This window comes from Myodes glareolus, chromosome 4 (assembly GCF_982192425.1).
Source record: "Myodes glareolus chromosome 4, mMyoGla1.1, whole genome shotgun sequence".
Lineage (NCBI taxonomy): Eukaryota > Metazoa > Chordata > Mammalia > Rodentia > Cricetidae > Myodes > Myodes glareolus.
The window spans coordinates 51,015,533-51,041,807 of record NC_142029.1 but is presented as its reverse complement, the minus strand read 5'-3'; the positions used below and the strand labels follow the sequence as shown (position 1 = coordinate 51,041,807).

Sequence of the window (26,275 nt, the reverse complement as noted above, 5' to 3'; positions counted from 1 at the left end):
TTATTTCTAAATATATTTTTATTTTTATCATGAATTTAGAGACTATTTTAGGTGTGTATAAAGATATGCACTCATGTCTATTTCAAACATGTAGAAAATCAACTATCATTCGGAATCACAACTGTACACATTAAAGAAAAATAAAGCCATCTGTTTCTCATTTACATGGTCTCATCATGCAGATGTCAGATCTTCTCTGTCTTCTTTCATTCTTCCCACCATGCTACTGAGTTTTGTTCCTACTCACAGCCTTCAAAAAACATGTAATCCTAGGTAGAAACAAAACCAGAGAGTTTTTCAGAGACAAAGAGTGAGAATAGGTACAGAAAGCTAAGGGCATTAATGCCCAATGATGTAATATCATCCGTGTAATGAGTAAATGAGTAAGTGTTGGAAAGTATAAATAAGGATGACCTTTCCCTTCTGATTACAATAGCAATTAAATTCCATAATTCAATTTATTTTTCCATGTCTGTATCAATTTAATAAATTCCCATGTACTTTCTCTAAATATTTCCTTTTATATTTCCCTTGAAATCTACCCATCTTTCTACCCACGTTGCAATTTTTTCACCAATGATATGAGTTTATGTTTGTCAGTGTTGTGTTTCTGTGCCCATGGAGGCCTGAAGAGGGAACAGGACTAAGAGATGGTGGCGAGTTGCCATGTGGAGCTGGAATTCAAACCAGGTCCTCTGGAAGAGCTACCAATGCCCATGACCTCCCGCCCATTCCTTCACTTTTTCTAGTTTCCTGCTAATAATGTAATGTCTCAAGTAACATGCTCAGCTTTAGACTCGGGGCAAATGCAGACTTTTCATTCAGAATGAAATACAGATCAAGCTTTCCAGCGAGGGTCAGTAACTCTCTTCTAAATCTGCCTAGTGTTTCCCATACTGTTTCCATTCTATAAGTATTAAATCTTAACGGAATTTATTACTTTCCCATTTTTCCTGTTCTTTTATTTCACCAACAGTAATAACTCAGCTCTTTTGTTGATCTCTTATATATTATGACGCCTGTGTTGCTGCTTTTTTTCAACCTGCTCCTCACAGTTCCCTCAATATTTCTCTTCAAACCTGTATCCACAGCTATTTTATTCCGCCTGGCTTTGAACCAAGCAATATCCAATTTTAACTTACTAACTCAATATTTATAGAAAACTTCCTGATGTTTAAAAGATTTTGAAAACAATTTTCTTTGAATTGACACAAAAATGTGATGTATTTATGGAATATGGGTGATGCTTCAACGTGTGTGCATATAATAAACATATTGCCATAAAACAAAAAAATATGGGGGCTGGAGAAGTGGCTCAGAGGTTAGGAGAACTGACTGCTGTTCCGGAGGTCCTGAGTTCAATTCCCAGCAACCACATGATGGCTCACACCCATCTATAATGAGATCTGGTGCCCAGAACACTATATACATTATAAATAAATTTTTAAAAGTATTAAAAAAAACAAAAAACAAAAAATATGTATTATATATTGTAGTGTAAACTTTTGAAATTCCTTTCCATGGTTTTGAAGTCGATGCTACATTGCAGCTTCTTCTTTGCCATAGCATTCGGAATTTTATTTTTTCCAGAAATAACGTTTCTTCTAGAGAAAACAATTGCCATTCCCCTTTCCAGCTCTGATTCACATCAACATAAACTCTGCAGATTGCAGTCTTCCCTACATGGAGGGTCTTTCACATCCACGGACTCTGATTTAAAATGATTCCCCCAAATTAAAGCCAAACTTACCTTTTCATTGTAAAGAACACTTCACACACACACACACACACACACACACACACACACACACACACACACTTTCTTTACATAAAATGTTGGTTTTATTTAACCTTTTTGGCAAACAAACAAACATAAAACAAAGCATAACTCAAAGAACAGTAGTGCAAAAAATCTCAACACCTGCTCATTTTGTTTCAATAATGACTATGAGTAAGCTATGCCTACCTGTTCCTTTACCATGTAAAGTAAAAAATGGGCAACCCTATTCTCCTAACCACATTATTTAAAAGCAAAAACCTTTTATTAAACCAGTTCATATTGAGGGAACAGATATGGACAACTGTTTTTAATTTAAACACCAAAATAAATCCTTCATACAATCAAATAGCCAGTCATTGTTTGTATTTACTTGAATTCTCATGAATGGCATTTATAGTTTTCCTTGAAATGACATCCAAACACGACTCCCAGTAGGTATTATGGCAACATCCTGTTTTCTTTCAGCTTTATTTTACTTTGTATCTGCTTGTTGAAAGAACAGACTGTAGGGCTATACAGGATCTTGTTTTTTTTCTTATTGCATTTCCAAACCAATGTTTAAGATAACTCATGTTTCAAACCTTGCTACAGAGTGGAACCACCTAGGAACTCAACCCAGACTATAAAAGCTTGGATAAAGCCTCAGAGAGTTTAATTTAGTAGAGTTGGGTGCCATCTGGGCAGGGAGAGTTTGAAGTCTCCTAAGTGTTTGTACAGGGTAGCTAAGGCTGAGGACTATTGCTTTCTTCCAGTAATGGTCAATACTGGATTCATCTGAGAATCTGCTTGGGTACTGATTATGAATTTCTGATTTATTTGAAATGCCAAGATACCTGGGAATATAAGTGTATAAATTAATTTCTCTCTTTAATCCATCAATACTCTAGAAATTGAAAGTAAGTTGAAGGCATGACTGGATATATAATTTTATTGTAATTTATGGTTATATGTTAGATGATAATTTAATGATTGAACAAAATGTATATTTCAATTAGACATTTTCCAATTAAGTACAGATTCAACACTTCCCCAATCTCTAATTTTATGTTTTATTAAGAAAAAAAATCCTGTATTCCAAGAACCCCTGAATAACAAAATTTGTGTTTTGTCTTACAACAAGATAAAGACTCCTCAGAGAGAAAGTAGTCATCCACATCTGGATTTCAGGATTATGTGCAATTAAAGAGCTATAACAAAGCAGAATCTTGTATGAACCCCATTAGTTTAATAACATCACTTAGAATACACAATCTGCCCAATCATTATGTGTGGTGATATCTTGTTTGTGTTTTAACAAATAAAACACTCTGGAGATCAGAGTGCAGAACCAAGCCACTAGAGGCCAGGAGTAGTGGCATACACCTTCAATCTCAAAACTTGGGGGGCAGACAGATATGTTAGTTCAAGGCCAACCTGGGCCACACAGAATTGATCCAGTCTGAAACAGAGCTCACACAAAGGTGGTCCCAGAACGTGGGATCCCACGCCTTTAATCCCAGCACTAGGGAGGTGGAAACAGGAGATCAATGCAGTCTGAGGAGCAATGCAGTTTGAGGAGCAGTGCAGTCTGAGGGAGTCAGTCTGAGAAAGGATCACCCCTTTGATCTGAGCATTGTTAAAGATCAGTCAGACTTCATGCTACAGTTATGGAACAGTTCTGCCAAGGATTAGCAGGGACAGACTTACTATGAGGAAACACGCTCCGAGTGTCACAGCCTTCATCTTCACATCAAGGTCAAGTGGGAACTGGATCCCAAAGTTATCTGAGTCTGTGAAGGCCTCTTTCACACACCCCGACCACTGCTTGGAGATCTTGCCGATTCTGGATTTTTCATCAAGAGATTTGATCTACAGATGAAAATAAAAATATAAGCATTTGTAGAATGCATATGGCAAACGTACTTTCAAAACTGGAGTAAAGTCAGACAAATATTTTATTAAAATAATGTTCAAAAATGTTTCTCTTCTTAAATTTCTAGAGGCTAATAGATGAAACTCCTGTTATATATAATCTGCTTGGAGAAGTGTAGCTTTCATGCAGGTTGACCACACAAATGTGGCAGAGACTCATTGCCACTTATGGGTGGTGGACGGGGGAGCATGGAATACATAAAGCCATGAAAAATCTAAAGAATAGCTGGCGACTGGATGGGACCGACAAGAAGCTCTATGGAAGGCTCTCAGGGCAGAGATGGGGTTGGACTTGATAACAAGTGGGGAGTAAAGAATACAAGAAGAAAAGTGTGTGAAATCAGATTTCCAATGCAAAAAACGGTTCTGATTTGCGGGCTCTGTGGGAGAAAGACCCAGTGCCACATTTTATAGTAGAACGGGTAGGACACAAACTAAAGCCACTCCACAGAGGGCACGTGAATGCTCACCAAAATATGTACACACAGGCTTGAGTCAAAGCAGAAGGAGGTATGTCCTTTCCAAACCTACAAAAGGCATCAGAGGAGGAAGCAGCCTCCTTTAAAGTTCTTGCCTCAGACAGTATATAATGTAGGATTGCCTTCTGTATGCTATGAATATGTTTTATTACCATTGGTTATTAAAGAAGCTGTTTGGCCTACGGTTTGGTAGAGTAAAGCCAGAGGGGAAATCCGAACAGAGATTAAAGAGAGAAAGTAGGTGGAGTCAGGGAGACACCATGTAGCTGCCGAAGGAGTAACATGCTAGCACCAGTAAACCACAGTCTAGTGGTGATACACAAATGAGTAGAAATGGGTTAATTTATGATGTTAGAGTTAGCTAGAAAAATTCATAAGCTATTGGCCAAACAGTGTTGTAATTAAGATAGTTTCTGTGTGATTATTTGGATCTGAGTGGCTGGGAAATGAAGCCACAGTCTCTTACTACAAGGATTTACCAAGTAAGCAAAGGGACATTCAAAGGCAGTCAGCATCTTGGTGTGGTTGCAGGAGGATGACACCTTGCATGTGTTGATGTTTATCTCTAACGTGAATGAAAAGTAACAAACCATTGCTCATAGAGTAGTTCTTTCATTCCACACCCACACTGGGCAGAGTACACTTTCTCTTCCTTGAGAACTAGGTTTTCTCCTATGTCTAATTTGGTGCCAGGGTGTGGCAGATGACTTGAGAGTTCACCAAGGCCAACTTGCTTAGCCTTGATGTGCATCCAATGAGCAGTGTCACCCACTGAGCTGCTGTGGGTACAGTCCTGGGACACACTTTCCTTGAGCAGATGGGAGGTCACTTCCTGTTCCAAGAGAGAGCCATCGAGATGAGCTTCCATCAATGCACAGAAACTCACATGGACTAAAGTCCATGATGTGAGCATAGCGATATCAGTTTGAAGTCATGAGCCATTAGAGTTGTATCAGATATGACACGGTGATAAACTGCTCTAAAGCAAATGCTCTTTTGTAACAACTTAGCATCTTATATGCAATAGCTGTCATAAGCATTTATAGTCAGTCATAAAACTTCACATATATGTTTGAAGTGTGAATTATATTATGGAAGATAAACAGCAATTTGTTAATATCATAAACCCAAAACTAAGATAAACACATGGGCATTTACCCATGTGTTTTACAAAGAAATAACTTAAAATTAGCTGAATTTCTTTTCAAGTGTATATGTAATTTTACTGGAGGGATGATCAGAAAAGTAAATTTCAAATTACAGACAAAAGTAACCAGAACAAAAGGATTTTTAGCTAAATTTGAGTTTTTTTATTTTTAATCAAGAGAGTGTATGTTTGTGTGCATGTGAACTTGCAGATCTTGTTGCAGGTGCAGGAGTCTGAGAACAACTTGAGGATGTCATTTTTCTCCTTCCACCACTTTAGTCCTGTGGGTAGAACTCAACTAGCTAACCTGGTAGGTGCTAAGCCACACCTCCAGACCCAGGCAACATTTTAAAGGAGACACCTGAACATCTTTGAACTAATGAGCTGGCCTAAGGACAACTGTAACTGTTCTACTCACAGTTCTAATGCTATTGTTAGGGGCTTGTTCTAATATTTCCCATTTCTAAGACATGAACACTGCCATCACATACTCTGCAGGAAACAGAACAAATGGGTGTTGGTGTAGGAGATTCTTCTCTATTTGTGTTGCTTTCATTGGTTGAATAAAGAAGCTGCCTTGGCCTTTTGATAGGGCAGCCCTTAGGTAGGTGGAGTAGACAGAACAGAATACTGGGAAGAAAAAGGCAGGCAGAGAGAGAGAGCTGCCACGAAGTCGCCAGAGTCAGACATGCTGAATCTTTCCCAGTAGGCCACAGCCTCGAGGTTCTACACAGATTATTAGATATGGGTTAAAGCAAGATGTGAGAGTTAGCCAATAAGAGGCTAGAGATAATGGGCCAGGCAGCAATTTAATTAATACAGATTTTCATCTGTTTATTTCGGGGTTAAACTAGCCGGGCTGCTGGGACACAGCCTGTTCTCCTTCATACTACAGGGTGTTTCTAAGTTCTGTCAAAGACAGGACATAGATAGCATTCTAAATATATCATAGAGGAAGAAACTCATTTAAGACAAGGGGTATTGGAAGGCATCATGAAGATGGAGGACACAATAAAATTTAAAATCATTAAGAATATCACAAAACTCCATTTTTTAAATTAAGCACATGACAGCAAAATTTCCCTTAATAGTGTTTCTTGATTAAAAACAGAAAAAAAAATCTATCATATGTTGTAACTACTTACTAACTTCTCTGATATTCACACAAGTATAATGTTCTACATAAAGAATGATCATTACAAATGTTCTTGATTGTTTTTATACACACACACATCATATACATGTTTTTCTGTCACAGATATTTTCTTGAAACTCTCAGTTCTGCCCTTAGCCATGGATTCTGTAAGAGGAGAAAACCACCTTCCCACACCCAAATTCTCAGAGAAATCGAATCCATAGGTATGGAGGAAGAGGCGGTAAAAACTGAATGAACCTGGAAAACAGAAACCTTGGGGAGACTGGGAATGGGGGTACCAGAGTTCCCACAAAGGGGCAGCTCTACTCAGCCATAGAGAATCTTTCCTTGTCAGGAAATTAAGTTCATGTTTGCCTCATTTTGATTTTCTAAGAAAAATATGTGGATTTTAGATTAAACAAATTTCCCATCCTTAAATACTTGCTAATAAAATGGAACAATGAGGCTGGTTAGGTCATTTTTTATAGAAACCTTATAATGTCAGACACATTAAAGTGCCAGTGACCTAATTTGCTTCAAGAGTTTCTCAGAACCCAGAGAAGCAGAACTATGCCTTATGCAAGGGCCACATGACCAAGCCCTGCTGGAGGCCTGTAGAAGCAAAGACTACTGCGTTCTATGCATGTGAAATTGTTTCCTTTTAACGTGTTTCTGATATAGAGTTTATTTTAGGGGGATGGGAGAACTGAACTGCTTAAATAAAAAAAACCCTACTAGTAAAACAGAAAATAAAATACTCTTTGAAAAACATTATGGGAATGGGTGTCTCCCTCAAAAGATCTTATTCTCGATTTACTCTTCCTTGATGAAGTAAGTTGAATAGTGCCAGGCAGTGAGAGGAGTCACGTGGCTCCTTTAGGCTACTGAGAGAAGACTGCACGCCCGCTGTGCTGAGAAAGCCCAAGTGTGGGCTTCATGACCGCCCCTCAGAGGCTGTTGTGAAAGACCCTGTGGAGGGTGCACAGGAAGATGACTCACATCCAGGCAGGATGGAGCAGGACAGCCTGAGGTTAGTTCACACTACTGGGAATCGTGTGTGATTTACAACTCAACTCCTGTTTATTTTAGAAATTTTCTATTTCAGATTTTCAAGCCATAGTTCAATAGTTCAAATGGAAAATTTGGAATATGAAACACCAGAGAAAAGAAAAGACATGGCTTCTACTAACCACACTGAAACTTCACTACGTCAGTGGGGTTTTGGCAGGAATTCCAAGTGACAAAATTTGTGTACTTTCCCAAGAGTTGGTGAGGTTTATAATGCAGAATGAAGGAGAAAAGGACCCTAGAATTATCTTAAGTGTTTTGGTTACTCTTAGGTCTAAAATGAATAATACTGTGTTAAAAAAAGGAAGAGTCTCTCTGCTTCTCTCTCTCTCTCTCTCTCTCGTGTGTGTGTATTTATGTATTCATGTTTGTGCATCAGTAGGCATAGTATGTATGACATGGTGACATGGTGGGTATGGAGGTCAGAGGTCAAAGTTAGGTGTCTTCTATCATTGACCACCTTATTGAGACTCAGTCTCTCTCATTGAGCCAGGCTTTTTTTTTTTCTTTTTTGAGCTAAAATGGCTGGCCAGCAAGCCTTAGGAAGCGTCCCCCGCACACACACACCTAAACTGGGAGTAGAGGTGGATACCGGCACACTAGGGTTTTCCTGTGGATGCTGGAATCCCCTTCCAGGTTCTCATATTGTACACTAAACAGGCTAGGCATTATGCAAATCACTAGCAAAACTTAAAGAATTTTTAAATGCTTGAAGGTTTTCTTTTCCTTTTTATTTATTTGAATTGACCTCTGTTTGCAGGACACTGAGGATACTCTACATTAACCTTTAATCAGAGTAATGATCTTTGCTCTGAATAATTAAATGACCATTAACTAGATGAATACACATCAGCTCACACTAGGTAACACATTAAGAACATCCTTAGGACTACATTCCTCTCATTAGGAATATATTCTTTTCATGTCAGGAAAGCACATCCTGTGAACGTTGTGATATTTCTTACCTGAAAGTCAATGTCTGTACAGCAGGTGCATGCAACACAGGGACCAACGACTTTTAGAACATCCTCCTTCTTCTCATTTTGAAGAGTCAATTTTGGCAGACATGGATGCCAGTTCTGAGTCACATAACCTATGGGCACACCAGGAGGAGCTTGGATTTCTATCTACAAAAGCAAGAGTGCATGTTGAATGGAACCATAGTCATACCATCCAGGGTTAATGTATTCTTGAAAACTCTGTTGCTCTCCTTCTCAGTTGCTATGGGAACTCCACACTGACCTCCTGGAGACAGCAGGGAAAGCAACAGCTACTGCATCTCAGGGGTCTCTCCAGAGTCATGACCTCTTGACCCAGATTGTCCAGGATCCTCAAGGTGAAAGGTCGAGATGCTTCACAGCAGTTCCGAGTGCAACAGTCAGTATCTTCCACCGCTAGATAAATCATCTGCCCCAGGCTGTTCTTAATTTCAAATTTATTATTTGTTTCAAAGCCTGTTAATACTGAAAGCACACAGGGGAAGTCCCATTCACCACTTTGTTAGGAACAATGACTACAGTTAGGTAGCAATGGGAAGGGTGCCTGAGACTGCAGGGAGCAGCAGGAAGTGGGAGGCAAGCAATGGAGAGATGATCCGGACTCGAGAGATGGCAGTGGGAGAAGAGAAGAGGTGAGAAGAAAAGATGTCCAAATGTGAGACTTCCTCAGGGATCAGGCTGCATGTCCACCTCCATGGACTGTATCACAAGGGGGCTTCAGTGTCTGTGGAGGTGCAGTGCTGAGGGGAAAGGTGGGGCTAGGTGTGTGCAGAAATGCCCAGTCATCTCTTCTGTCAGAGTTTTGCTTTATGACTGAGAGGGATTCTTTTAAAAGCACAGATGGAATAGTAGTAGTAGTATGTGTATTATGTTAAGTTCTTTGGACTCTTTTGGGGAACCCACCACCCAGCTCCCAAACGAATCGCACACAGAGGCTTATTCTTAGTTACAAACATCCAGCCTTAGCTTGGCTTGTTTCTTGCCCACTTTTCTTACCTTATATTATCCCTTCTGTCTTTTGCCTCTGGGCTTTCCTATTCTCTTACTTCTGGAAATTTTATTCTTACTTCGTGGATTGCTGTGTAGTTAGGTGGCTGGCTCCTGGTGTCCTCCTCCTTCTCTGGCTACTTCTCCAGCAGCTTTCTCCCAGCTTTCTCCTTCTATCTATTCTCTCTGCCTGCCAGCCCCACCTATCCTTTCTCCTGCCTCTCCTATTGGCCGTTCAGGTCTTTCTTAGACCATCGGGTATTCCAGACAGGCAAAGTATCACAGCTTCACAGAGTTAAACAAATGTAACATAAACAAAAGTAATTTGTTAAAATAATATTCCCAACACAGAGATGTGAAAATAAAGAGTGAAACTAGAATGGAATCAGAAGAGGTCATTGGCCCAAGGAATCTGGAAACAGCCTGTTATATTTTAAGTCTGCTTGCCCTAACAAAAATAGTCCTTAGATTATTTGAAATACGGGTATGGGACTATATAAAAGCAAAATCAATTCTATCTGTACTTAATTAATTGTAACTGACCTTACAACCTGGGACATGTTATAGAAAAATCAAACAAATATGATATAATCTATATATATATCCTTCAAAAACTCATTGAGTCTGTCTTTGTCTTATGAACCTGTATAAATAAAGAAGCAACCTGATTGCTAGTCAGAACGGCAAGATTTCCCCCACCATCGAGCCAGACCCACTTGTCCTCCCTGACGCCTTACCTGCTATCTGGACCTGTGAAGGTGTTTTCTAGAATCGAGCCAACTTTTCATAATGCCCCACTAGCTAGAAGACGACACTGGTTCATACATCCTTCTTGGCTGCCTTCTGGAGGGTGCGGTGATGCACCTAGCGGTGTCTTAAGTTCTTGCATCTGGGGACACTGGACCCAAGGAGGCTTCTGAAAGCTCTTTTCCCACTCAGATCAGGTGCTTTCTGTGAGGAGCAGCTTTGGGGGGCTGTGTGCAGTCCCCCTGAGACCACACGGCCATTCCCCTCAGCTGGAATCCACAGCTCACAATGTATAGATTCTCTAAGACTCCGCTGTACTTCCAGCAGAAGCTGGGCTTACTAACAATTTTGTTGTTGTTGAGACAGGGTTTCTCTGTAGCTTTGAAGCCTGTCTTGGGACTACCTCTTGTAGACCAGGCTGGCCTCGAACTCACAGAGATCTGCCTACCTCTGCCTCCCAAGTGCTGGGATTAAAGGCCCGGGCTACTAAAAATGATTTTACAAAGTGTCCCTGTCCTGCTTCCTATGGACCATTCACTGTGGGAGCCAAACCATTGTCCGAGGCTCAGCTCAAGTCTCATAGGTCATGGGCTGGCAGAGAGTGGCAAAGAGGTAGGAGTCAGGTGAAGGGCGAGCGGAGTTTAGTGCAAGCAGAGAAGAGAGCACAGCGTCGCCGGATTCCTTTCTAAGGCGTGGGAACACACGTCTGCACAGGAAGTTTCATCACCTGACTCCTACTAGAAGTGGTCAGGAAATTATGTTCATAGCCTCTTTACAGTCAAGTGAAACCTCTGTAGCCTCCTGGCTGAACCTCCCACAGAAGAGCGCTGTAGGAGAGGCAGCTCACAGGCCGTTAACTGTATGAACTCCATGCTCCTGTTTCTAGAAATACCATCAATAGAAGGGATACACACCTTCCAGAAGTTCAGTTTGCTGATGAATCAGAATCTGATCTATCTGTTACAGAAAAGAGAATGAGCATGGGGTTATTTATCAAGTCTCAGTCGGATCAACATTCCACACTTTGCATTGCATTGTGCCTAGCATTACATTTTTATATTTCAATGGCAAATGCTTATTTAAAGATGTATTTATTTTGCGCATATGAATGTTTTGCCTACATGTATGTAAGGGTGCCCCTTGTATGCAGTACATTCAGAAGCCAGAGTGGGAGTCAGACTCACTGAAACTGGGGCTGAAGATAGTTGTGAGGGGCCATCTGGGAGCTGGGAATCAAGCTCCCACATGGCCCCTTACTTGGTGTGTGTGAATGGATAACAATGTCCTCTTTATAGCTGAATATTCACAATGACCAAACACTTCGAAGCCTGACTTTGAAAGCACATAGGACATGTTAGTGGCATGTGTGCAAGACAGACTGGAGATGGATGGCTTGGATAGCACAGGGTCCTCTGGGGTGTTCGTAGACTGAGTACACCCCACAGCCCTCTTTTACTTCACTGACTTTTCATACCGAGCTATTATTAAACTTCATATTTTTGCTAAAATTTATTATCACTGAACTGTAGTTCAGAAAGACCCAGACTTTCCTCCCTCACTGTAGGTATTTATAATATTCTAAGAATATTTATTTTATTTATTTATTTATTCATTTATTTTAAGAATAAAAGCAGCTTTGTAGTCTATAAAAATACATATATGAAAAATTACTCTTTCCAGGCAGTGGTAGCCCAGTTCTTTAATTCCAGTACTTGGGAGATAGAGGCAGGCAGATCTCATGTTCAAGGTCAACCTGGTTTACAAAGTGAGTTCCAGGATAGTCAGAGTATGCAGGGAAACCCTGTCTCAAACACAAAACAAAACAAAAACAGAAAAAAAGAAAAATTTAAAAATTGTTCTTTATGTATCACTAAAGATAATATCTAAAAAATTTTTTACACTTTGTTTTCTCAAATTCCAAGGCTGTGGGTCAGCCTTTGTGCTCATTACCAAAGTTCAAATAAAAAGTAAATTGCAATGGTTGCTCCTTGGTTTTTGAGACTTAACAAAGCATTTAAGATCCTCTGACACTAGTTTCTACTTCCAAAGAACAGTGACAATTATTTAGGGAAAAATATCACAGATTATCTGTAAGGACTTACTTGGGACAAAGAGTAGAATAATGTATAATAAATTCTACCTGTTGACTGTTATCATAGGCTAACCTCACAGGAAAGAAAACACAACCATCTCACACACTGATAATTTGCTTAACTGAACTTCATTTGGGGGAACTGAGTAACTAGAAGACACAGAGGCAAATGCTACACTCTGGGAAATTATCCATTTATTGTCAAAGCACATTAGAAGTAGAAACACAGTTTTGTCTTTTGTGAGTGTTGAGCATGTGAATTTACCTGACTTAAGTATTCTAGCCCAGGTGGGCAGTTCTGAAGAGGTGGCGGTGCTGGCATCCACTGGGTATTAACAAGGATGATAGCCTGGCTATTTTGAGTAGGAAGCTGGGTTGCATTATAACCTTCACTGCCAGCTGTTGAGACTGTGTAGCCAAGCTGAGGCCCGGGATAAGCAGACTGGGGACCTTGGTAGCCAGTCTGGAGTGCTGTAGGCCGTCCAGTATGTGCCGAAGGTCCTGAAATAGGAGCAAAACAACAACAACAACAACAACAACAAAAGACTTGTAACTTCATAGAGAAAAAGAATCATCAGTTCATATAGACTTGTCCTGTGACCTCTCCACTCACAAGGTCTGGTCTATGGCATTTAAGGCTTCTCAATACAGTATCGGTGGCTTATCCCTGCTTCTAATTATAAACATGAAGAATAAACAGCCAAGTTTATTGTAACACTAGTCACATCAGCCAAGATGTGGAATCAGCCTACATCCCTACCGATGGATGAAGAAAATTTAACACACATGCATACACAGATATAGATAGGGATGTAGACACAGGTATTATGGATCTAGATATGGATAATGGTGGATTCAGCCATAAAGAAGCATGAAATCATTTGTAGGAGGAAGTATGAAACCAGACATCACCATATAACGAGACACAAGTCTGAGAGATGCACAGGTGTTTCTGTCACTAAGGAACGACTCTGGATCGTAGTGATTTTCTGTTTGTTGGGATTTAGACTACTGTTTTTTTTATCTGAACTCTGAAATGAACTATAATATCATATTTCTTTTTATATCTTCTACTTACGCATCACCCCTGGGGTGCACACGCACACACATGCGCACACAAGGTTTAGAACAACACAGCAAAGCTCACAACAATTTTAAAAATTAAATCAGCAGACCAAGTAACACATTGCGCTGTGACACCGATATACTTGAGTATCGTGTCCTTTGCTCACAGTTCATCTCCCATCATCCTTGTGTACCACCCTGTATCTTTCCACTGAGTTCTGACCAGTCCCCCAAATAGTGTAGTTTGCTTTTGATCTTATACAGACCCATTTTTCTAAAATCTAGATTCCACAAAAATAATTTTAAAAAGGTAGTGATATCTGTCTTTGGAAATCTGGCTTGTATCTCTATCTATGTTTTTGTTGTTATTGTTATTTTGCTTTTTGGTACTTGTTTGTTGAAATGGTTTTACTATACTGCCCTGGCTGGCAGGTTTTTAACTTGCTATGTAGGTCAAACTGGTGTCAAACTCACAGAACTCCCAAGTGTTGGGATTAAAGGCATGCACAACCAGCCTGGTTTGTATCTCTTAGTATGGTGCTATCCAATTTCATCCATCTTCTACAAATGACATAATTTTCACTCTTCTTTCTGACTGAATAAAGGGGCCCCTGCAGGTGTTGTATGGAGAAGGGAACCATGCAAAAGAGAGAAGAAAACCCAGTGCATATTGACTTCATCAACCCGTATCAGACTTCCAGGACTCTGCTAAAAGGTAGTTTATTTCCAAGGTATTTATGCCCAGTATTGTGGGATATTTGTACACTGTGAAGATGTATTGCTGTGACTGGTGTAATAAAAAGCTGAACAGCTAATAGCTAGGCAGGCAAGAGAGGTGGGTGGGACTTTCGGGCAGTGAGGTATCAAGTCACTCAATGAAATATAGATTTAAAAACATGGGTTAAGTTATAAGAACTGGTTAGAAGAAAAAGCTAATCTAAGGCCGGGCTTTTATAATGAATAATAAGTCTCTTGTGTCAGTATTTGTAAGCTGGCAGACCAAAGAAGAATCCATCTACACGGTACAATACGAGGAAAGTTTCCTGGTGTAATACAGTCCCTACTGAAAAAGGAAACAGAATTACTTTGAAACTCAATTCAGGAAATGTGTCATTTCTTCCAAGAAAATGGATCCTAGAGATAGACTTCCTGTATCTCTTAAGGGCCTACGGAAGGGTTTGGCCTGTCTCGATGACAAAGAAGGCTTAGAGGTCATGTAGGCTATTAGCCACCTCTAGTCCTAATTATGGGAGCTTAGGGGAGACTCTGGCTATAAGGGTCATTTAGATTATTAGTCACCTCCTGGTTGTAGGAGCTTGATATGGCCTGGTCTGACAAGATCACAAGGCAGTTAATCATTTCCAACTCTCACATTTCTGGATGGAAGAACAGGTTTTTCATCTATCCCAAACCAAGCTAACACACTCCATGCCCGATACGAACTGAATGTATCATGTATGCCGATTTTAAGCTAGCTGTAAGGCTAATTAAACTGTTCTATGGGTGCCTAGGTTAAATTATGGACAATCTAGGAATTCTCCAAGTATTGCATCTACGAGAACTCAGAACCATTCTCAGTTGAGCATTCTCAACCCAGGCCTCAGATTACCAACACCTGGCTTTTCGGAAATTACCAGCCATTTTTTAGAGGTGTGCTTTAATTTCCCTGCGAATATTCTCTGTATTAGTATTTTTAAATGAAAATTAATGACAGCCATGGTTGTGAACTGCTGCCTTGGAGCTTTGGAGTTTAGCCAGTTCCTATTCCTTTAATTGCAAACATCTGGATTTGATCTGAGACCCCCCTGGGGAGTTTTCTAAGACAATTACACAGGCTAGTCAGCTCCCAAACCAATCTGTTTACTCAGAAATGAAAACTGAACGCTTGTACCCTTCTGCCTAACCAGAACACCTTTGATATGAAGCCCCAGGGTGCTCTTTGAGGATCTGGAGAGCCTGTTACTGGTAAATCTAGGTATACCATCAACATTGGCCTTTACAAACGTCCAGTAATGCTGACATTTCCATTTGCCTAGATCTCTGAAATAGTTTACTGTTGGAAAAGATAAATGAACATCTAGTATGTATTGTATGTGACTAAAGAACGGGGCAACATGTATGAAGTCTTTGCATGTGTTGCAAAACGAAAATGAAGCTTACTATGAAGTGGGGACATTTTTGCTGTACGTAGCTTCCAGATTTATGTTTTATTATTGTTCACAGAGTACAATTAATTCGAAATACATGGTCCAAAAACACCCACAGTTAAATCTTCTAGACATCATTACATGAAGCAATTTCAGCACAGATGAGCAGCCAACAAAACTTTTTACTTACTATCTGTATCAATATTTATTGTCAACATTGTATTTCATGAGTAAATATAAACTGTGTATTGCATTAGTTCTTCACATCATTTACTGTTCTTTATAAATAAAAAATATTTCCTTGGAAAGCATGTATAGTCTAAAAGCAAAACCTAGTTCACCAACATTTCTTTAATCCACTTTAAAAAATTACTAAAGTAAAGACATAGTCACCACCCTTTTCTCTCTCTTGGGAACATCAATTGATTAGTGCTATATATTTTTTTCTTCAAGTATTTTACCTTGGAATGCTGCTGGTGGATACTGAGGGACATGCCCAGCTGGCATGTGTCTTCCTGGGCGGGGAGCCTCCATTGGCGTGCCTGCAGTTCAGAGAGAGGACATGTTTATCTGCTTAGATGAGAGGTGCATTGGGAAGATGTGTGATGCTGAACTGAGACATGCAAAGGCAATCCAGCACATTAAGATGTCCGTGCCTGTGACAGAGCCAGCCCGGAAATCCTGTGTGCAGCAACTTCTCTTTCAGGTAGCTTGAGGCAGTGGTGACCGGTGCTGAATTCTCAAGATTTTTCATTTGTGACATTAGACCAAAGATAATTTTAAAAGCATACATAGATGGACAGTGTAGAAAATAATAAAACTCCCTGTATGTGGGGAAGGTAGTAGCTAGAAATGTGGACTGTTTTTTTAGTAACTATTTTCACTAATTCTTCGAGAATTTCATACTAAGTATTTTTGACATATTCGCTCCAATTCCTCACTGAACTCCTCCCAGGAGAACTCAAACTGGAGGCAATGGTTTATTAAACTATGAATTAAGAGTCTGTAATCATTACCCTAAGAATTTAGAGTCCTCAGGCCTTAACTGTTAATAGTACTTGATGCTATTCAGAGGGCTCAGTTTGGATACCAGCACTCACCCTGGGCAGTTCACAACTACCTGTGAAACCGGCTCTAGTGGATGAATACTCCTGGCCTCTGGGGGTATCTGCACTCATACACGCACACACACATGCACACACACACACACACACACACACAAATAAGAAAACAAATCTTTAGCACATACACTTCTGTGTTGCCATTTTTATGCTTATACTGAACCTGTACTACAGGGGCTGTGTAGTTATATGTTTGGTTTTGTTGTCGCTGTTTCCTTGTGTTGTTTTGTTTTGTTTTGTTTAGGGAGGAGTGTTTGGGACAGGATTTCTCTGCGTTAACTATGGAACCAGTCCTGGAACTCCCCCTGTAGACCAGGTTGTCCTCAAATACACAGAGACAGAGACCCACCTGCCTCCCAAGTGCTGGGATTAAAGGCGTGCGCCACCCATCCCCCCCCCCACCCCGTTGTTATTTATATTTAGTTTTTATTGTCTACAGTCTGCTCCTTAAGCAACTCAAGGGCAGCAGTCCCGGTGAGATTCTGTTCCCTCAGGCACCTACTCTTTCAAAACTACCAAGGGAAGCTTTAGCTAAATCTAAAGAACTCACAATTTAAGGTTTGAGGTGGAATTCTCGGTGAGAGAAGCTGAAGAGCAAGTAGCTAATCTTCTCCCTTGGCTGGTGTCTTCCAAAGAACCCTGTCCTTTTCTCCGCTCCCACTTAAAAATCCTTGCTCTGCGTGGTTCCTCCCTACCACTTCCTGCCAGATACTTGCTGACGCAGCCTCCTGCTCGCAGGTTAATTTTATTTTAATCAAGCACACCATTTAATTGTTAACAAAAGCGACAAGAAAAAAAAATGCCACATACTTTAAAATAATATTCCCCAACAGGGCTGAAGTGTACAAAATTTCTGTTTGGGTGAGAACTTCAGCCCAGCCGCTGGCATCCATATATCTACAGTCTGAAATAAAATGTTCAGCAGGAAGCTCCATTCCAAGTCCCCTCCCCCATCCCTCTCCAAACCTTGCTTCATCTTAGAAAGCCTGCCAAATGATGACCCTTTCCCCCAGAGATGCTCAAGACCACTCCATGGGGTATTTAAGCTGCCCCCCCCACCCCAGAAAAAAGACATGTGGTTTTCTGGTCTTCCTTTCTGTTTCCTCTCTTGGGGGCTGGAAAAATCATCCCAGAGCGTTGTATCCATTAAACCCAGGCTTTTTCTAATTCAGTCTGATCTGTCGGTAGAAAAGTTTATTGGGGTAGGGAAACTTTTCAGCTTCTAAATCACAGTTAACTGACTTCTAAAAACTATGCTATTCACTTACAGTCAAGTAACACATTACAATGTTATCTTCTACATATTATGTCCTGAATCATCTTACTATGTGCACAAATGTTTTAGTCCACTGCTTCCTCATGGACACATCTCTCTAGTGAGTCATTTACCACCTCAAGCAGTCAATAAATATAAAGTGTACATCTTCTGTGTTACTTTTGGTTACACTCTAGGTGACAATGGCTCTGTCGTTGTAGAAATTATGATCTAGTAGACATTACACTTACTTTATTTTCTCCTCCATTTCTTGTCAAGTTATTGACCACAAATTCAAATGTTTCCGTTGCTGAGTTATAGAAACATGGCCTTAACATAGAAGGAACTATTCTGGCTTTCAAACTGTTATTTTTGACATGTCGCCCTTCTGTGGACTTTTAAGTATCACCTAACTCATTCATTTATGTGTGTTCATGAAAAGGCTAGATTGAAGTCATTCTCCTTTTTGAAATCAACAGGAAGTCTTTATTAGCAGGCCAGAGTGGTTTTCATGGTTCTAAAACCTGGGTGATCAGATTCCTGATATAGAACCGAGCCTTTCTCAGGGTTAGCTTTTAAGCACAAAAACCACATCTTGGGTTTACACACTTTAATTGACAAGAACAGTTAGACAGAAGCAGAATTAAAGAACCTGTGCCACCACTGCCTGGCAGTTTTCACCATCTATTAATGGTTCTCTTCTCAGGCATGTTGCTTAGGTTTGAAAGCAGCTGGGTCTGGCTTAATGAAGAATCACCAAAAAGGCTTTAGGAAAAGAAGAAATATTCATGCTGTTTGTATTCCTAAAGTTTCTAGTAAAGTTTCCTAGGTTCCATGCCATGTGACTCGCCATAACAACAGAACAGAACTTTTGGCACAATCTGATGGTGATCACATACCTCTTCTGAACTATGGATGATGCTCATGGGAAGTTGAGACTTCACTCTGTTAAAAACCACAAGGCTGCACGGGAATCCTGAGCAACTGGACAGCTTGCCACACTCTCCCAGCAAGGAGAGCTTTGGGGACAGTGACTTGTCTCCACAGTTCATGGTTTAGTAAAAGCTTTTAATCCAAACCTCTGAGGTCAGAAAATTCTATTATAGCTTTTGAAAGACCTGGATAAATCCAAACCCCCTTAGCAGGAAAAAATAGAGCCAAAAATCTAAGCAGGGAGAGAAGAATCAGAAATCTAGGATTAGCCGGTTCAGTGACCGTTTCCAGAACTAGCTGAAGATAAAGTTAGATTGTAATCTTGAGAATAATCTTGAGAAACAGGGAGTTGTTCCCTTGTGATTATCACTGGTAGTTTTGGAATACTCTGTTTCAGGAACTAGCTGATTATAATCTTGAGAATGACCTTGAGAAACAGGGAGTTGCCCCCTTGTGTTCCTCACTGGATTTTCGGAATTTTCTATAACGCCCTCCCTGCCCCCTTCGGATTACTGGGCTATGGTTTCTTCCCTTAAAAACCACTTCTCCCAGTTACTCAGGGTCAAACTCCTCCCCTGTGTGGGTTATGAGTCTCAGCCCCAGTGCACTGGCTCCTTTCAATAAACCTCGTGTGATTGCAGCAAGGACAGTCTCTCGTGAGTTACTGGGGGGGGGGGGGGTGTCGTGTTATCCCGAGAGTATCCCCACACCGGGGATCTTTCACTTTCAAAAAGTATTGCTGAAATATCATAAAACCATTGTGCTAATCAAGTAAGTAAAAAATAGGTTTGGGCTACTTAATGAGAAAATTACTTATTTCATTAATTTTGTCTCAATTTCTGACATACTTTCTACTCTTCCCTCATCTCATTCTCACTGACTGGTGGGACATTGGAGACTTAGAATTCTGGTGTTGGCCTCCGGAACAGATCAGAGTTGGGAAATTAACCTCTAATGACTTACAAACATTAGGCTCTATTCACGTAAAGTAGTTCATCTTGTGTAGTGAATGATTTGGGGTTCAGTCACTCCTGGCAATGTGTGTAGACACATTTTGTGCATTCGAGAGGTTCACATCTAAAAAGACATGCACTTGAGCTCCTGAGCTGTGTTTTGGGTAATGTTCTATGCAGCCAGGAGAGGTGTGCTTGCAAGAATTTGGGCTCGAAGATGTCAGTGAGCTCTTGGGGACACTGTGCAAGCTAGAAGTACCAGAATGGAGAGAAACAGTAAGACTTTCTACCAAAACCCACTTTGGCATTCAAGGATAAAGAAAAGCTGCTTAGTAATATTTATGGGAAGCATCTTAGAGAATTTTATTCATAAACTTTGAATGTAGATTATATATCAACTAGTACAAATGGGCACGCATGCGCTCACACACCTATTTGCAGAAACATTCTCTAATTATCATTTAAATATTTGCATAATAAAAGCTACTGTCAACTCAGTCCCTTATGAGGTCGTAGCATCTACACTAACAACTTATATTAGTTGATGCAAAATCAATTTAATACTTTATGTCTGTGCTACTTACACAATTTCTAAAACAAGCTGACTCAGGATCCGTCCTCAGATATGAAGCAAAGGAGAGGGCCACCCTCAGACAGCCTGAGTGGGCAGCTGGTGAGCTATTCCACTCTGCCTTCTCCTGCTGTTCCTTTCTTTCCTGTGCATCCGGTATTCTAGAATGCCAAGCACAGTTTGGGCTCCTATTAGTATTTATCGCTCAACAGCTATCAGGATCTGTGACTTGTTCCTCTAATATACCTCCTAGATTCAGGGTTCCATGGAATTGTGAAGGAGTGTGTGCCTGGTGATCTTTGCAAATAGGATGTACTATGGAAGGCTAGGCGTACTGAGAGAAGAAAAGAGAAAAGAGCCATCTACTACTTCCTAGCCATTATTTATGACATGCACATTCATATTTGGCATCCTGTGCCACAGATGGCATGGGGTACGTCTGAAAACACCTTCACAAACCGTATACTCTGGTCAGGGTAATGACAAGCAGAAGGATGAGGTAGAAGCAGTCACCAGGCCAGAATTGATATTTTAAACATGCTTAATAACATCTGCTTTGAGAGATAAAAGCAAGCAGATTCTCAAAGAGAATGACCCTCCTGGGAGGGATAGCGTGTCTGAAACAGATAAGAACAATTGCTGGGTCTTAGTGCACGTGGTGGGCTCTTTGCATTTCAGCTGTGAGCATTGTCTTGTTAAGTAAGATGATTTATAGCATTAACAGTCCTTCTTAGAGTGGCCCTTGAAGGTGAGGTTGTCTGGAACACTAGAAGTTAATCTCTAATATTTGTGTGACAAATCTCACAACTACTAGATCCAGTTACTAGCAGTCAACGGCTGGTTATTTGGGTTGTGAGGGGGGTGTTTTTATTTTTGGCCTTTTGTCTCTGTAATTAATCCTTTTACAGATGTAGACAGATGCCTCCCATATCTTGACAAGGCTGAGGACCTCCGTTGAAATAGGACTCTTCCCCGAGTTAAACAGGAAATCTCGTTGACAACCTAAAGACCAGCCTCAAGTAGAAAGACAAAGAACACCTCTAAATACACGCTAGAAAATGGAAGATCGGTCTCCTCGTTAAAAGACGCACGAAAATAACCCTAAACCCCTACCTGCCTACAAGCAAACCTTACTGAGCTACGTTTTACCTCTCCAGCCAGAGTTCCTTCCTTGCCCCTGTGCCCACTTTCACTTTCCAGGCGTCCAGGTCACATTTCTCAAACTCTAGCCCACATCTCCACCTTCAGAGTCCTCCTCCCGGGACTTCCGAATTTTTGTGTCCTGCGCGGGCCACAGATGCTCTTAGGACAGATAGGGCTTACCGTTGTTAAGCAGCAAATCCTGGAACCCGCAGCGTCGCTGCTCTCCAGACCCCTCTGAGAAAGCAAGGGTGCTGCACTCCACTAAAGGCGGGAGAAAAGCTTCCTGAAGTGACTCAGCTGCGGGTGGCTAAGGTTTTGTTTCCTGAGTTTTGCATACAAAATGATTTCCTTTTACCACCGGAAAGTTACGCCCCTGTACCCTAGGTGAAGTTCAGCCAAACAGCGAGCTGAGTTCTGAGGCCTTTATTGCCCCTCCCGCTGCCAGCTCTGGGCTAGAAGTGATCTGGTCTGTGCACATTTCTGGGACTCTAAGAGAACTCATGGAATTTCCTTTACTCTGACCTCCACTACGTTCTTCAGACTCTGGGACTCAGGAATGCTTTTGCTACTTCTCTTTTCGTTTAGATTTTCCTTGCTTGGTTTATTTGTTTGGGGATGGGAGAGTTTGAGTATTTATCCCAGAAACCCTCAAATCCCCAAGTTCCCCAGAGTACTCGTAGGAGCCACCATAACCAGCCAATGCTGTTTTTCTTTATGGTGTTTTTGTCATTGAAGAGCCCAGAAATATGAAGAAGTGTACGGTTTTGCCCAGTACTCATATTTCCCACTGATATGTGCTCTCACCCTGCCTTGCATTCTCTCAGATAAGGAAAAGACAACGTAAACATCTTGAATTAACACCCTGTAATGAGGAACTGTAAAGCCCAACTCTTGGAATGCATTCCCAAAGGGGTCGCAAATCCAAAGAGCTGCACTGTCTTAGGAGCCCCTCTTACTCTAGGTCATAAGTCTCAACTCCAAGAACCATACTGTCCAGAGGCTGAAAACCATGCACCCCTACACATGGCCCTTCTCTATGAAAGGATATTCAATGCCCCTTCTTGGGGTCACAGAACCAAATAATTTTCTGTGGTCCTGGCTAGCTAAGTTTTGATCCCCACGGTGCTTACTTGTTTGTTTGTTTTTTTAAATAAAGTTGCTTCTGGTTTATATGAAAGAACCCTGGAGTGGGGAGACTCTCACTCAAGTCTAGGGATAACACGACCCCCCAGGAATTCACGAGAGACAGTCCTTGCTGCAATCATATGAGGTTTATTGACAGGACAGGAACCAGAGCACTGGGGCCGAAACTCATTTCTCATGCAGGGATAGAGAGTTCAGCCCCGACTAGCTGGGAGAAGGGGTATTTAAGGGAAGAAACCATAACCCAATAGCCCAAAGGGGGTAGGGAGGGAGTCATTGGAAAATTCTGAAAATACTAGTGATAATCACAAGTGGGTAACTCCCTATTTCTCAAGATTATTCTCAAGATTATAATCTAACTTTATGGTCAGCTAGTTCCTGGAATAGAGTCGCTGAACTGGCTAACCTAGATTTTTGGTTCTTCTCTCCCTGCTAGATATTTTTGGCTTTACTCTTTCTGCTAGAGGGGTCTGAATTTATCCGGGTCTTTCATATAGACTTCAGTGATCTGCTCCCTGTTTTTTTGCGCAATTCCAGGACCCAACAGTCATGATCACGAGAAATCTGTTGTTCTCGTTGGGATGAATGGGTCTCTCTGACATGGAGTCTCCCCATAATTGTAATGGGTCTGGACTCACTCAAAGATAGATTCAACATGACCATGAATTAATTTTAATAAGAGGAGCATTTATTAAATACTGGTCTTGGATACTCTTGGAGACAGGACTATAGCTTCTAGTCATATCAACCCAGTCTAAACCCACAAGATTTCATGTATTTTTGTCTACTTGTAGGCAGAGTCTAATTTTAACATAGTACGCATTACAATTTTCCTAGTCTTTGAGCAAAGTAAGCAAAGTAAACTGCTATTTGGGCAGAAATAGCAGTTCAGACTCAGTGTTGAGTCTCAAACACTGGACAAAGCTGAGATTCTATTAACATATCAAAGCTGATGCTGGCCCCCAGGATCTTTCTTCATCCCTCAGAGTATGACTGGCATACTCAGCCCAGTACCCTCAAACATCTCCAGCTGGTGATCTGAGCTGCCCTTCCCTATATAATCCAACCATTTTGGTTACCTGATCCATTCTTTGGTCTACCCTTTATCTCTTGGCCAGTCTCTTAGACCAGGCTGCCCCTCTTGGTTGGCAGCCCCCTTTTCCTCCCCTTTCTCTTCATGTGGCCCAGCTCAGTCTAGCTCTATTCACTATGAACTCTTCCACATGTCTCTGCCTCTGGCTTGTACTCTCCCTGTTATCTATAAACAACCTTCTCCAACATACCAAGGAGCAGTCAGGACCTTTTTATCTCTTTTTATTCACTTATGACCTCCTATCTTGCTACAACAGCAAATTTTACAAGATCTGCAGGAATGGGGGTGGGGAGAACTAGACAGGTACAACAGCAAATTTTACAAGATCTGCAGGAATGGGGGTGGGGAGAACTAGACAGGTACAGCCTTTGCAAGCTAGGGACTTACATGCTCAAGTTATTTTATTTTACTTGTTTGGTGTTTTAATCATAGTAAGTCTAAACTTTAAATGTTACTGTTAACCATCGCAGTTCTTATAAGTCTACTAAGCTATTGTGGGCTGTTTTTCCTGTCTCCCTTTACTCTTCCCAACACAAAATGACTACAGAATTCTTTTAATTTTTTAACAGATAAAAATTCTCGAGAGGGGCTCATAATTAGATTCTCTGACTGGCAGACAGAGGGAGCAAGGTCAATGACGACATAATAGAGGTGGCAAACTTCCGAAGGGCTATTTTCTTTCTCTCCTGCCTGACCCAAAACAAAATCCTGGCAGCTTAAAACAAGGGTCTGGTGGCCATTTTCTCTTATTGTGAGAGCCAAAGTTACATTTGGAGTTTTAATTGCTGTGCCTTAGAGATCCACAAAACAAAAATCCCGCTGACCGGCGAGCCCAAGGACAGGGCCTGAAATGCAAGAGGCTAGTATCTCAAGGGAGATAACAAGCCACACGTTTCTACTCCCTAAACAAGTTTGTTTGACCCATCTGCACTGGCTGTGCTTGACCACAAATGGGCAGGAGGTTTACAAGCAGAAAATATCCAGGCTGTATGCCTGCCCTGATTGAAACTGGTAGGAAATATTTAAGCCTCTGCAAACTGTGACTTGGGCCACTTTTCTGGAAAAACCATAGATGAACATGGTCAGAGTCTATCCACCTGGCCAGTATTTAATTAATGCTTGCTTCGAATTTGGCTTTAAATTGTGGTAGTGGTCTTGTCTGGAATGGTGGGATTAACACTATCCTTAGGCCCTCTGCTGATGAACTTGCTTAACAAGTTCAAGGCCTGATCAGTACTTGTTTACACAGCAGCTGTGGGCCAGTCCTTCCCCCTGTCTTTTTTCAAACTGACAAACCCTTAACTAGGAAAGGAGGACTCTTTAGAGGCTTACAAAATACAGGCCTTGGGAGGAGAGTAGGCTTTTGGCTTCCTGAGTTCCCCCTCTCCATTTTGGAGCATCTTTTTCTCCTCGTGCTTGCTAGAACCCTGTGTTTTCCTTACTCCCAATAACCAACAGCCTTTCCTCAAAGGCTGATTCTGCCTGCTGTGTTTGGGTTTTCTTCCTGGCTACCTGTCAAGCTTGAGATTTTTCCTTCCTGTTAGTTTTTTAACTGACATTGAAAATGAACCCCATCACGGTACCTCGCTGGTGACACTAGTCTGTAGCAATGGGACAGATTTTCCTCCATAAAGAGTAAGTCATACCCTTAACTAAATTGATAGACCATATTTCATTTGAAAATGAAAGACATGCCAAGGATGTAGTGGAATTGGTAGAGGCCACAGTGCCTGCCCAATCCCTCCCCTGTCCACCAAGGCAAGCGGATGTTCCTCCTGCTTCTAGCCTGAGCTCTCTTTTCCCAACTCTTTCCCAAAAAGGTAGCTTCTCCTCTTTCCCCCCACTTCTCTCTCTGTTTCTCTTTCCCTCTCTCTGCTTTCCCCCTTTCTCTCCTTCCCCTCCATAATCCACTAAATAAATACCCACTTTCTCTGCATGGTGTGCCCATCCCTGTCAGTCTCTCACCTGCCACAGCTCCTCATGGGACCCACAGAGGCCTCTGGGGGTGGGACCGGGCTGCCCCTTGTGGCCCTCCTGGTCTCCCACCCACCACTGCCCTAAACCACCTGCAGTGGTCCGCTGCTGCCTCTGGGGGAATGCACCACAGTCTTTTACCAATGCACTTAGCTCTCCAAAAGGCTCCAGGTTCCACCCTCAACACCCCAGAGATGGGGAAAACTAAACTAGGGTGTAGTGAAACCTTGCAACTAGATCACTCTGTGGGTAGGTAAAAGATTTATTGAACAATCAAACTGCTGGATCTGTCTCTGGGTAATTAGAACTGCAATTGGCAGAAAGAGCCTTGCCAGTTTAAGGACAAAGGTAGCAGCAGGTGGAGGGAGGCCTGTGACACAGAACAGCCTGGGAATTAGAGCAGGGCAGAGGGAAAAGAGAACTCTAACAGTCTAGGAGCTAGATGTGGACTGTAATCATTTGCAGGCTCCTTTGGGTTAATCAGGAACTACGCGATCATTGAGGGGATAGATTGTCGTGAGCCACTTTTTTGA

General features: G+C 41.4%; 1 protein-coding gene across 3 annotated transcripts; it reads right to left on the bottom strand.

Moving 5' to 3' along the window:
• LOC125411987 (phospholipid scramblase 2) lies at positions 1-21,896 on the bottom strand. 3 transcript variants are annotated; one of them, XM_048452496.3, is made up of 9 exons: positions 21,713-21,896; positions 20,403-20,550; positions 16,018-16,098; positions 12,610-12,845; positions 11,167-11,209; positions 8,763-8,983; positions 8,486-8,647; positions 3,467-3,628; positions 1-269 (listed from the first exon to the last, which is right to left on the bottom strand). In XM_048452496.3, exons 3-9 carry the CDS (start codon positions 16,088-16,090, stop codon positions 240-242), a joined length of 927 nt encoding a protein of 308 aa, XP_048308453.3. In that variant the 5' UTR covers positions 16,091-16,098; positions 20,403-20,550; positions 21,713-21,896; the 3' UTR covers positions 1-239. The 3 variants fall into 3 exon arrangements, with proteins under 3 accessions (XP_048308453.3, XP_048308452.3, XP_048308455.3); XM_048452495.3 differs by lacking the exon at positions 20,403-20,550; XM_048452498.3 differs by lacking the exons at positions 20,403-20,550; positions 21,713-21,896 and adding an exon at positions 17,228-17,384.
• Between the last annotated feature and the right edge of the window lie 4,379 nt (positions 21,897-26,275).